The sequence below is a fragment of the Triturus cristatus genome, chromosome 9 (assembly GCF_964204655.1).
Source record: "Triturus cristatus chromosome 9, aTriCri1.1, whole genome shotgun sequence".
Classification (NCBI taxonomy): Eukaryota; Metazoa; Chordata; class Amphibia; order Caudata; family Salamandridae; genus Triturus; species Triturus cristatus.
This window is the reverse complement of record NC_140592.1, coordinates 663,440,687-663,454,727: the sequence shown is the minus strand read 5'-3', so window position 1 is coordinate 663,454,727 and position 14,041 is coordinate 663,440,687. Positions and strand designations below refer to the sequence as shown.

The window sequence follows — 14,041 nt, the reverse complement described above, 5'->3', positions numbered from 1 at the left end:
TTGATTCACAGCTTCAATCAAGTTTAAATTCGTCATAAGGTATAAAATGCTAGTAGGGGCAAGATAGTCAAGCCTGATATTACAATCACCTAGGATAATTGCATGGGAGTAATTGGCCAATAAAAGATCGAAAACCGAAATGTTTTCAATGAGGAGTGTCTGGGGCTTCATAAATAAAGGAAAGTTGTGTGGAGCAAGAGGCTGCCAGCTATTCTCCAGGCAGTGACAACTTCTAAGTGCTTACTAAGTTCAACAAAATTATTAATAAAGACATTTCAGTGCTCTTTAAAAATCAAACCAAGTCAGCCTCCTGCTCGTATCTTTCCTGTCTTTGTTAGTGTAATTCGTAGTGGCTACAATATCACTCACAATGTCTGGACTGGAGGATTCATTCATCCAAGTCTCAGCCAAAACACACAAATCAAAATTAAGGCCCATGAGAAGTATAAAAAATGATTCCTTATGTCTAGATAGATCTGTTTAACAGAACACCCTTCAAGCCAAAATCAGGACGGTTTTCAGCAGATAGGTTTTAGCCAGTAGAAGCAAGGTGAGGTGACATCTCTTCACTAATAAGCAGTGTACACAACTAGTTATATACTTTATAGCAATACCCCAGGGGCTATCCCTGAATGCCATTAGCTCCCTAAAAGCATAGTGAAATGGGCAAACATTCCTGCTGAACTGCTAGGACTTAGCACAGATGGACACAGAGCTTCTTACCTTTGGTGAGCCGGCACCACAGCACTGCTTAAATGGTGGTCTCGCTGGTGCTTGAACAAGTGCTTGAGAGTTAGTCTGGTAACCCCCCCCAGATGACGGCCACAATTTGTGTAAAACTTTGTTTGGCATCAGACCTCTAGATGGTAACCGTAAAAATGAAAGATCCCCCTCACAACTTTCAAAATAGAAATCTGCCAACAAGTCAAGATGCAAATAAAAGTGGTGTTTAGCAGCTATTAGCAAAGTTTTAAATTTTTTTTAAAGGAATAAATAACTACAAAAAAAACAACCTTAAAGGAACAGTTGAGACCCTTGTTATGCCAATTTAAAGTTCAGAAATAAATATTGTCAGACCTGTAATATCAGAGACCCTGAAATACTCCAGGCAGTGGAAGTTCACCCCCAGTATACAGCAGTATCAAGGAGCTTCACCATTTGAATGTAGAATGAATAGGGAGAACAAGGCTACCCAAAGTTCTGGCGACTCTCCACCTGTTTACCCATTACTTCATTCAAAACACAACAAATAAAAAATGTTAGACAAAATTTCTTTAGGTATTGAATGCCAAAGAACAGGCCTCAGAACGGACAAGTATACAGAATATTAAGCATGATCAGCATACTCTCTTTGAATTGGGTCCTAAGTCTGTCTACACTCACTAACTTATTGAACACCCATTTTTCATCCCTGAGACTGTATGCCAACATTGAAGAGATTTGACTTCTACTCTTAAAATTGCTCAGGCTATTTAAAATCGGTAAAATGGATTTTCGTGAGTGCGATCTATTACCAGAAAAGTCTGGGACGACAAATCCTCCACTGCTGCATCTGCTTCTTGATATAATAGCAAAGGATGCAATGCAGGAAGCGCTATGACGGATGCGAGTGCTGAAGGAAACCTGCATAACAAAGACCCATATGAGGCACTTGATATGCCGCAATGCTCAAATTGAAATCCCAGATGCCATCACTTAGGGTTAAAATACATGCTGTGTTCAGAAGCCAACAAGCCTTACATCCTGCATATTCCAGGATCCGGCAGAAGACCACACAAGCCTGAAGGCTGAGGATGTAGTTGTGTCTTGTCGCACTGAAAGTTTGACCAGCTCTTGTGGAAAAAAGATAGTGAGGAAGCTGTGCACATTTAAGAAACTGGGTGGAGCCTGCAGCCTGCCGGAAAGGAATAACTTAACCCCCCCTCCACGAGCCAGCAGTTAAGCAGTGAAATATTTCAAGTCTTTAAACCAGCAGGGAAGAAGGTAGCATGTAAAATTACCGCTGGTGTTGACCATGTTACTTGGGCTATTGCCTATAACATCAACCTTAAATTCCCACTCAGTCATCCTTTTGCTTACACAGTTGTAAGATAATGCTGATGTGCATCCAGAAGAGGCTATTGAATTGTGAGTCATTCACAGTTATATCATGCTAAATCTAAGACTTACCTACATCTCCATCTTTGACATTTTGAACAGGGGCATCCTCATTCAGCTTGTAAACACTTTGAAGGACAGAAGACTTTATGTTCCCTAACATCCTTTCCATTGATTTATCACTTGGAACCTGGATAACGAAACCAAAAGACAACAAGAGTTAATTGGAAGTCCCATATACACTGTAAGACCCTTTGGCCCCACAGGGACACATTGGGTGACTTGGAAATTACAGTATCAAAGGTCCCATTAAGAAATAGCAATTTATATTAAGAACATGAAGTCCGAAGGTTGGAGAGTGTGGAACATAGTGACAGGAGGGGCCTGCTGCTAAGCAGAGACTTATCTAATGTAACCGGTCCAGAGAACAACTTAATGACCTTGGGGCCCACATTGAAAGTCACATGTGTGTCTGCTATTCAGAATCTGGATTTGCAATTAAAGGTCCAGATAATCCCTTTGAGAGAGAATGGTTAGTGCAATCCATTTTGCACAAGCACTGTTTCTAGTACTGACCTTTCAAACAAAAATTCCCAAAGTCTGACTTCAGCAGGGTCCAGTCTCCCTGACATAGTTGATTGAAAGCCACCTTTTATCATTTGAATACTTCAAAATCAAGTGAGCATATTGAAAATAGGGGTGGGGGGCGCTTTCATCAAATTTAATTGGTAATCTTGAATGTTGCAGGCATCCTACTTGAGATTGATACCCGATTGGTGTGAGTAAGCATTCAAATTGTAGGTTTCTGGAAACTAGGATCCTCAGACCAGTACATATGGCAGAGGTGCACATCCTTTAATATCCTAGAAGCAGAGGGCAATGGGTCACCCCATGTGGGGGAATTAAGAACATGGGTTTCTTGTTTATTCGAATTTTAGGAAATTGAAAATGTCCACCAGTGTGCATTAATTTGTACTTGCCTTCAAAATGGGTAGGCATATGATGTTCTTTAATTTAATATTCTTGCTGATAGAAGCTGAATTTGGGAACAGGTTAGATGTACTGATTTACTCAAGGCAGTCAGGTGAAAGGATACAAAGTTATTTTGGCAGTTGGTGGTAAATGGCAATAAAATGTATAGTAACAAGCCTAAAATACATATTACACAAGATGGATGGGTGACCAGTTTTTTGTAGTTCTATTGTGAGGCAGCAGTCCAGGAGGGAATTGGGTCCCTTTGTACTTTAACTCTGACACATTACCCACCCTTGGAGCCACTCGCTCCGAAGGAAGTTCTTACAGCTATTGGGAGACAATGGAGGAGAAAGGCCCCAGGTCCCAGAGTATCTATTTAAATCGGAGCATATCTTAGGGGAAAATGTATTGCTCATCAGTAGAGCAAATTTGAAGGGCACCTCCATACCTGAATCCTGGCCATTCAATTACCATAGTGTGCTTCTCCCTGTATATTAACCAAGTGGTGGCGTTTTAAGGACTGGCTCATTGATGCTTCGCTTTTAGATGCTTTCAAAATTAACAATCCTGTTGTTCAGACGATGATGTATTACTCTACGATGCTTGGAGGCCTCCAGAGCCATTTTGGTATTTTTAATGATTTTTTTTTACCCTGAGAGGTCTGGCAGTTGTCACCTATAAAACCAATTTGATGGCTTTCAAGCCCCACAAGTGTTTAAAGAATATCTTCCTTTCTGGCTAGTTAAGATTTTGGGTGGCTAGGAATAAAAACGTAATCAAACCTACAATGTAGATACCCCATCATGATGTCACGGAGTCTATTGGCTCAGCGCTTAAGTGCAACATCGCACTTTCCTAGGAAGCATGATGAAACAATATTTGTTCTCGTCTTAGAAGTGTAACGCGCACAATGCCAAAATGCCTCGATCTGATAGATCCACCATCACCAAGATAACCACAGTGGTATCGACCCCTATCTCATCTAGTACAGAGCTTTGCGAAAAAATTGCATCGTTTTTCGCTACTAAAGTTAATAACATTTTTTCCAGCCTCAGCGACTATCAGATTTGAACAGGAGTTCGAGCAAGGGATATCTGAGGGGGCCATGTCATCGGTCACCCTGGAGGCGTTCAGTCCTCTTACCCTGCAAGACACTCTGGATCTGCTGGCTAAAGCCAACTCGGGGTCCCCGCTGGACCCATGTCCGCTGAGGATCATTAAACTGGCACCGGTGCCTATAGCTAGCCACCGAACGCCCATTTTTAACAGCATGTTTCAAGAAGGAACGTTTCCTAAAGTCTGGAAGGAGGCCTCCATTCTTCCTCTGTTGAAGAAACCCAGCTTGGATCCATCGGATCCAAACAATTTTCGACCCATTTCCCGTCTCCCACTTCCGGCCAAACTAGTGGAAAGGGCAATGAATCTACAACTCACAGCTTTTGTGAAGCAATCCTCTGTGCTGGATGCTTCCCAGCACGGGTTCAGGGAGGGGCACAGTACCGAATCTGCTCTGATTGCGGCCACAGAACAGATCAGGTCAGCGGTGGACCAAGGTGGCAGAGCAGCCTTGATCCTTCTAGATCTATCGGCCGCTTTCGATACGGTCCACCACGGACTGTTGATGGACCGACTGAGGAGAGGGGGTGTCCAGCAAAAAGCACTGCTGAACTCCTTTCTTTCCGAAAGGAGTCAAACAGTAGCCTTGGGAAATGTCTCATCCCGTCCTTTTTCTCTGCCTTGTGGGGTCCCGCAGAGGTCCTCACTAAGTCCCACACTATTTAACGTCTATGTAGCCTCTCTCGCTCCCATCATCAGAAGCCACGGTTTAAGTGTCACCTCGTATGCGGATGACACGCAGATCGTTGTGTCTCTATACCCCGGACGTGAATTGGGAATGGATCATCATTTCCAGGCCTGTATGTCGGAAGTGGCCCGCTGGATGGCTAGCAACTGCCTTAGGCTAAACTCTAATAAAACCGAGGTAATGCTGTTCGGGAATAACCCCAGCTTCTGGACCCCATTATGGTGGCCTCAGGATTTGGGGGCCCTTCCCAGCCCGGTCAACCAAGTAAAACATCTCGATGGTGCTGGATGACAAACTCACCATGGCACTACAGGTCAAGGCAGTAGCTTCCAAAACAGGCTTCATTTTAAGAGTGTTGAGAAAGATCCTGTTTCTGCTTCCTTATGAAAGCCGACAAACGGTGGTCACGGCCCTTGTAACTTCCAGGCTTGACTACTGCAATAGTCTGTATCTGAATATACAGGAAAACTTGCTGCACAGACTGCAGCTGTTGCAGAATGCGGCTGCTAGACTACTAACTGGCATCTCGAAATTTTCACCCATATCCAAGGCCATCCTCAACCTACACTGGTTGCCAATTCAAAGCAGAGTCCAGTTTAAGTCTCTGTGCCTGGTGTTCAAGGCCCTGAATGGAGAAGGTGCTGAATACCTCACTAAACGACTCACTAGGTACGTTCCTGCTCGGCGCCTTCGTTCAGCGGAAGCCAGTCTTGTTACGGTTCCAGTCATAAAAAAAGCACGTTGGGGAGGCCGCAGCTTCTCCTACGGGGCAGCCAGGCTTTGGAACAAATTGCCATTCCACCTGAGATGCATGGAGAACCTATTGCATTTCAGGAAAGCATTAAAAACCTGACTGTTTCAGTAATTAATTCTGGCTTAAGGATCATGGAGTTGTGGACAGCGCCAAGACATCTACTTGGTAATCGTGCGCTTTATAAATCACCATAACATAACATACCATAGAGACTTATAGCAGCAGATTCCTTACCTTAAAATACTCACCATGCGCCAGACTGGATCTGGACGTTTTTGAGTAGATTACATCCGTCGGCTCCGCATCAGCGGTGTCGTCTGCGTCGAAAGTGACATGCGCATTGCCCATATAGGCGCCATTCCAGCGCACTAACGCCAGTTCTTTTCTTTCTGTTCCATCAACGCAAATCCTGAGACAGCTACCTCTGTCCACTTTTTTGACAACAGGTTTGAGACGGTCTCCCAGAGGGTTAAGGATCCCCCTCAAAAAATGGTGGGGTTTAAACCCAGTGGCTTCTGTCACAGTGAGAGGTCTGTAACAGACCCCATCTAGTTTCTCTGCTACCTGGAGCTGGACTACAAATTCAGTGCCTGCGAGGACTGTGACTGTGACTGTGCCTGTGCTGCCATGAACACCAAGGCAATTTGGGAGCATTTTTTGAATCTCCTGGTTACTTGACACCGGTTGCATCATTTCAGGTCCCGGTCGTGAGGAAGATCCTGAGCCTGTTTGCAGAGCTGTTCCAGGCACTCGTAATTATGGTCAAAGTTGTCGGGTAAGCCCCACGAGAAGTCAAAGTGCTCTTCGGCTTCACAGCAGCGGTCCAAGCCATCAGACGAGGCAAAGGAATAGCGTCACCATAGACCACGTGGCGTCTGCATCTGGGTTCACTCCGTACCTCCAAGAGGTTCCCAGAGAAGGATTGTGGCCTTGATAGTGTTTTCAAGAGTTTTCTAAGAACAATATGTGGGAAATCCGGTTTGCTGTATTGATAATGAGGACTAACGGGTCTTGTGTGGAGCGGCAGCATATTAATGATCAGTCTTTTCCTAATTGTTTTTTCCTCATTTAAGATCTGTTTCATTCATGACTATTAGGCCTTCGGGTGCTACATTACTGAATGGATATTCAGTCATAATCTTTGCTCGAAGTTAACTACTTGGTTTCATTTTAAATTGTTCAGTTTCTCCCAATCATCGTTGTACTGAGTGTTACGTGAGATCTGTCTAGCTAGGAGTAGTTAAAATATGTTGTACAGTTGCATTGTGATGAGCTAATCCTGTAATGTCCATTGTTATTTTTCGGTTAAGTGTCCTTACTCAACTCTAAGAAAACACTTCCAGTTCATCCAGTTAGTTAATTTCATGACGAAGAGCTTGAGACCATGTCAATGTAGTCTCTAGGAATGGACACAGAAAGTTTCTGACACTACAATTTATGGAGCCCTGCAGGATAGAAAGTCATAGCTTGCTAGAAGAGCAAGAAATCTGCAATCTTACTTACTGATCTTTGATGTTACCGATCTTGAAAGTGACAAGGCGTAAATTATGAAGATATTACTATGGCTTTTGTTATCAGTGTAAAACCTGGTCAGATAATTACTCATTGAGAATTAATTATTGGGTATTTCACAAATCGTTTTATAATGACCGCCTCGGTCAGCCATTCAGGGAAACGATTGATGTGCAGTTGTTTTTAGCAGTTATGGTCCAGTTTTTCTCTAATCAATTTATCAGTGTCAACTATGTTTTTAAGAGTTTGGATAATGACTAGAACACCATGATGTGTGAATAAACCGGTTTAAGTATGCAAAGACTACCATGTATATAGACCTAATCTGGGAGAAGAAATACATGTTTAGACATTGATTAAAGAGCATACAATTTGCTTCTACTGAGGTGTCTTTGTTCTTGGTGGTATTACAGGCCTAAAAAATAACATTACCATGAATTGTATGCAAGATTATATTGATAAATGTTGAACTTCTTTCTGTACATTTTCTCTTGATGTCCTAATCTGGTTTGTATTGCAGGCGAGAAGTTGGATTACAAGGCATGTGAGGCACTCGAAGAGATCTTCAAGCGAGTTCAATTCAAAATCTTAGATTTAGAGCAGACCAATCTTGATGAGGATGTAAGTATTGTTAGGTTTGAGGAATGGTGATGAGCTACCTGCTTCTAATGGTGAAGGTTATGCTAGTTTAAATGTCTAGTTCTCCGAAATTAGACACCAACTGTAGAAAAGAGACATTTGTGTGCTTTCCATGATTTAATATTTAGAAAGTTTTGACCCTTGTTAATTGGTTGTTCATCACAGTACGCCTTAATGATGCTGTCAGCAGGTAACTTTTCTTGCTCTCCTATAATGATATAGAGATATATGTGTGTGTGCGTGTGTGTGTGTGTGTGTGTGTGTGTGTATGTATATATATGTGTGTGTGTGTGTGTGTATGTATATGTATTATCTACTGGCGGTCGCCAATAGATAGTTATAGTTAGGACCTATTTTCCATAGGAAATCCGCAACATTCTATTGGGAATATCTTTGGCGCCGATTGACGAATCTTCGTGCAATTCACCAAACTTTTGGCCAGCTCCGCTCCGACCCTACCCTGAAAGTTTTGCAGTGATCCGTGTAGCGGGGGCCGAGAAAAAAGGGGGGTCCAAAAACGCATTTTCCCCATGCAATTTCCCATAGGATCTGTTGTCGCAGCTATAGCCCGAACCGCTTAACGGAATGACACCAAATTTGGCAAAGAGGTAGTCCTCAGATCGGACTCGTGCCTTTTGCATATTTGGTGTGAATCTGTTCAGTAGTTCCTGAGAAAATGAGGGTAAAAAAGTTAGTGATATCTATGTACCCGCACCGTACGCGCACCCTCCCCGAACGGAGCGCGCACCCTCCCGATCGCGCACTCAATGCTAATTGGCTGTCGTGTGTCTCTCTACATTCGAAACCAGGAACTGTGGCGGCCATTTTCTGCCTCGGTAGAAGCGAGGCTGAAGATGGAAGGGGAATAAGTGTGTAAAAGATATAAAGGGGGCAGAGTGGAAATACTCTGACCCTCTAGATCTGCTTAGGGGGTCCCAGAAGGACCCCCTGTGGCCCCCCTTTTTAAAAAAAAAAAAAGCGGCGAAATGCGCGCACGGTGCGGTCATCCTATCGCGTTGGATGCACGGATTCTCTTGCGGTGGGTGCGCGGATCTAGGGCAACTTTTTTTGAAAAACGACAAGAAATCATTGGTTGTATAACAACTTTCTACACTGAAAGGTAGGGTGTATATTTTTGTTTTTTAAAGGTATGATTGTTATTGGTTAACAAAAACAGATTGTAAGGAACATTATACATGATAAGCTGATATGTTGAAAAGTCAAGCACACTTCCTGTCTTGTGTAGGAACATTGTGTGCTGAGCTTGTGACCTGTGAGCTCAGTGCAGTGTTCCATGACCTGTTTCTATGGTAACAGGCAGAAGGCAGATTGGGGGAAGGGTTGAAATGTATTTCAGTTGGAAAGGGTTGAAATGTATTTCAGTTGGAAAGGGTTGAAATGTTTAACCAATAGAAATGTGTGTTTGCTTTTGAGTTTATGTGCGAAGGATTGTGATTTGATGTTTACATGTATATGTGTGGAAAATGAAAGGGAAACTTTTCCATTCTTTGCTTTTGCTGGGAGGTGCACAGTGCAGAGATTCTGTAAAAGAAAATATGGTGAGTGATTGATATACTCCTTAATCTACAAAAGAACTTGAAAGATGAGTTATTTAATTGTGAGGGGATGTATGTAGACTATTTTGATTTTAATCAGACTAATGTATTTTTCCTGCTAAAGTGTAGGGAGTACTTATTTTCTCTACAATGTGTGTGCATGTAGAAACCATTCTGTGATAGGCATTTGTGTTTTTCATGTGTTTGTAGACAGATAACTGTGCAGTTTTTATATTTTGGTAGAATTAGAAACCAGTCATTGTTTATGAATTTGTGAAATGAGTTATGTTATGTTTTTATACTAAAATGTAGTACTACTTCTAGATGAAGAAATGTGTTTTGATATAGTGCAAGGGATAGTGTTGTTTGTCTAGAATCACACAGTGAGTCTGTGTGCATTTGGGAACCACTGTGAGAGAAGCATTTGGTAATATCGTGTATTTGCTGACAGATAACTGTTTTAAAACCAGTCAGGTTGTCAAGTTTTAGTAGCATTAGAAGACAGTTATGGCTTATGCTTTCATGAAATGAGTGAGGCATTGACAGTAAATTGCAGTCGTGAAATATGTAGATTGTGTGCAGTTCGCTTACTACTAGCGCTGTAGTGAATGAGTTTTGGTAAGCTCATAGGGATAGTGGTGCTTGTCTAGAATCACACTGTGAGTTAGTGTGTATTTGGGATCAGTGTGAGAGAATCATTTGGTAACATGATGTATTTGCTGACAGATAACTGTTTTAAAACTTGTCATGTTGTCAAGTTTTAGTAGCATTAGAATCCAGTCTTTGCTTATTTTGATTAAATGAGTCATGCTTTGACACTGATGTGCTGTACTTAAATATGTAGATTGTGTGCAGTACCATTAACTCTTTCAGACTAGTGAATGAGTTTTGGTAAACTCCTAGGATAGTGTTGCTTGTCTAAAATCACACTGTTAGTCTGTGTGCATTTGGGAACCAGTGTGAGAGAAGCGTTTGGTAACATTGTGTATTTGCTGAGAGAAAACAGTTTTAAAACCGGTCATGTTGTCAAGTTTTAGTAGCATTAGAAGCCAGTCTTTGCTAATGTGTTGATTAAATGAGTCAGGCATTGACACTAAAGAGCAGTCGTGAAATATGTAGATTGTGTGCAGTTCCCTTATCACTTCCAGTGTAGTGAATGAGTTTTGGTAAGCTGCTAGGGATAGTGTTGTTTGTCTAGAATCACACTGTGAGTCTGTGTGTATTTGGGAACCACTGTGCGAGAAGCATTTGGTAAGATCATGTATTTGCTGACAGATAACTGTTTTAATACCTGTCATGTTGTGAAGTTTTAGTAGGATTAGAATCCAGTCTTTGCTAATGTGTTGATTAAATGAGTCATGCTTTGACACTGATGTGGTGTACTTAAATATGTAGATTGTGTGCCGTACCATTAACTCTTCCAGAGTAGTGAATGAGTTTTGGTAAACTCCTAGGATAGTGTTGCTTGTCTAAAATCACACTGTGAGTCTGTGTGCATTTGGGTAAGGATTGTGAGAGAAGCATTTGGTAACATCGTGTATTTGCTGACATATACCTGTTTTAAAACCGGTCATGTTGTGAAGTTTTAATAGCATTAGAAGCCAGTCTTTGCTTATGCTTTGATTAAATGAGTCAGGCTTTGACACAAAAGTGCAGTCCTGAAATATGAAGACTGTGTGTAGTTCGCTTACCACTTACACAGTAGTGAATGATTTTTGGTAAACTCCTAGGTATAGTGGTTGTTGTCTAGAATTACACAGTCTGTGTGCATTTGAGAACCACTGTGAGAGAAGCATTTGGTAACATCGTGTATTTGCTGACAGATAACTAATATAAAACCTCTCATGTTGTCAAGTTTTAGTAGCATTAGAAGCTAGTCTTTGCTTATGCATTGATAAAATGAGTCCGGGTTTGACACTAAGGTGCAGTACCATGTACTATTCTGTTCACTGTGGCAGAACTGAAAATTTAAAAGTTTTACCTAAGCACTGTCCTAGAAGTAGTCTGATTATTTAGTCAGTTTCTAAGTACCAAATAGCTTGCTTCAAATAAAAGTGTTCTGACATACTATACACTTGTCTTTTACACCTTCAATTCCCTAGTCAGTATCCATACACTTCCAGGAAACATCCTGTCACTTCCTTTGCAGTCCTCTAGAGACCCATTCAACAGCATGTACTAATCCATTGACTGTGCCAAAACTCACACTTATAAATTCACCTAGACACTCTCTTTCCAGTACTCTAATGATTCAGTCACTGCCTAAGTATTCATGCACTGAGCCAGGTCTTAGCACATGGACTACGTCAAACCCATATCCACTATGCATGCAGTCCTCTAACCACCTACACACTTGTCTTTCACACCTTCAATTCCCCAGTCAGTATCCGTTCACTTCCAGTAAACACCCTGTCACTGCCGTTGCACTCCTCTAGTGACCCATTCAGCATCATGTACTAATCCATTCACAGCGCCAAACCCTAATAAATTCACCCAGGCACTCTCCTAGCAGTACTCTAATCATTCAGTCAGTACCCAAGTACTCATCCAGTGACCCAGGCCTTAGTATATGGACTGCTTCAAACCCTTATCCTCTATGTATGCAGTCCTCTAACCACCTACACAATTGTCTTTCACACCTTCAATTCCCTAGTCAGTATCCATACACTTCCAGGAAATACCCTGCCACTCTCTTTGCAGTCCTCTAGTGACCCATTCAGCACCATGTACTAATCCATTCACTGTGCTAAAACCCAAACACTTATAAATTCACCAAGATACTATCTTTGCAGTACTCTAACCATTCAGTCAGTGCCTAAGTATTCATACACTGAGCCAGGCCTTAGCACATGGACTGCTTCAAACCCCCATGCACTATGCATGCAGTCTTCTAACCACCTAGACACTTGTCTGTCACACTTTCAATTTCCTACTCAGTATCCATACAGTCCAACATTTGTCACTGCCTTAGCACTCCTCTAGTGACCCATTCAGTACCAAGTACTAATCTATTCCCTGTTCAAAAAGCCTAGCACTTATAAATTCACCTAGGCACTCTCCTGGCTGTACGATAATCATTCAGTCAGTACCCAAGTAGTCATGCAGTGAGCCAGGCCTTAGCACATGGACTGCTTTAAATACCTATGCAGTATGGATGCAGTCCTCTAATCACCTACACAGTTGTGTTTCACACCTTCTATTCCCTAGTTAGTATTCATACTCTTCTAGCAAACACCCTGTGAGTCACCCAGTGTGTCTCCTTATAGTACTGTAATCATTTAGTCAGTTAGCATGTAGTCTTTTAGTGAGGTAGGCTTTAGGGCATGAACTGCTTCAAAGTAGTATGCACTATGCATGTAGTGTTTTAATGATCGTCGCACTTGTGGTTCAGAGCTATAGTTTCATAGTCAGTTTTTATATAAAATGTGTTTGTACAGTAATGGAATAGTATACATTTGAAAGTTATTAATATACATTTATTTGTGATTCTTTTTTACATATACAGAACAGGAGTGTTTCTCATCTGTTTGCACTCTTCTCGTGCAAGATTGTTTTGATGAAGGGTCCTTGGGTGTTTCATCATACTTGCTGTGCCGCACGTGTATTTTTTGTTATGATCTCCTCGTAACAGAACTCTTTGGCAAATCTTGCGAGTGACGAAGGTGGCATTGGTCTTTGTTTGCTCCTTGGAAAAAGTACAAAATTTCCTCACCACTGAAGAAAAATGTTGTTGGTGTGGTGCCTTCTGCAAAACATTTTCTTCAGATTCGGAAAATATTTTAAAGCGGCAACATTTACAGTTTTTGTAAGTTAAACTAATAAAATTTTGTTAGCTGTATGCATTTTATATATTTGTGATTTTGTTTCTTGTGGTATTTTGTTGAGAATACCATGTTTTTTTTTTAAACAATCTTTCTTATTTTCCAGGTCTGTCGTCACAGTAGTGTTCCGCCTTGTTGTTTTTTATTATTGTTGTTACATTTTGTTTATTAGTTTAGTGTTCATATATATGTTAATAAAAAAATGAAGTTTGAAAATAGTTTTTCGTTTATATATTTATTATTATGAAAAATAAAGTTTGAAAAAAAAATTAATAACGTTTTTGGTTCTCTTAACTGCTGTGTGACTTTCTTGTTCTTATTACTGTTATTTGATGGAGTCCACCATGGTGTTAAATTTTGGGGCACGTATCGCTGGAATACTGGTGATATCTGCAGTTTGCACCAACTTCTGAATAGTGTGTTAGATTTATCTCAACTTTACTTCCGTTAAAGTGCTGATAATGAAATGGAGAGTAGCCGTTCCCGTGCAAAAACACACGAGGTGCACCTTCCCAATTTATTCTAAATACTAAAATCCTGTATTGAATTGCACTGAGGTATTGGCTGCACTTAGTGTACACACAATCTATTAAGAAATCTCATTGTATTTATATTGATTGGGAATAGTGCGTCAGGTGCTGGATCTTGATGAGATACACTGCTCAGTTCGTATATTGTTCTGCACACGAAAAAAATCACATCACAACGTTCACACCAATTGCAATGCGAAACAAATTCCGGCGATAAGACACGTTAGCACCAGGGATTTTACACCTGCTTTCTGCTGGTGTTAAGCAGGACAACTACCCCTGCACCATGAAAGGGAACACAGCCAAGAGCCACACCAGAACACCCACAGGTACCATAGAGTCAATGAGCATGA

The 14,041-nt window shown here is 41.3% G+C and overlaps 1 protein-coding gene across 1 annotated transcript in view; it reads left to right on the top strand.

Moving 5' to 3' along the window:
- PPP1R37 (protein phosphatase 1 regulatory subunit 37) overlaps positions 1-14,041 on the top strand; it is a 551,713-nt gene that overhangs the window by 146,764 nt on the left and 390,908 nt on the right. Inside the window, exon 4 of the mRNA XM_085625734.1 lies at positions 7,663-7,763. Within this exon, the coding sequence (XP_085481860.1) occupies positions 7,663-7,763 (101 nt within the window). The remainder of the gene's footprint in view (positions 1-7,662; positions 7,764-14,041) is intronic.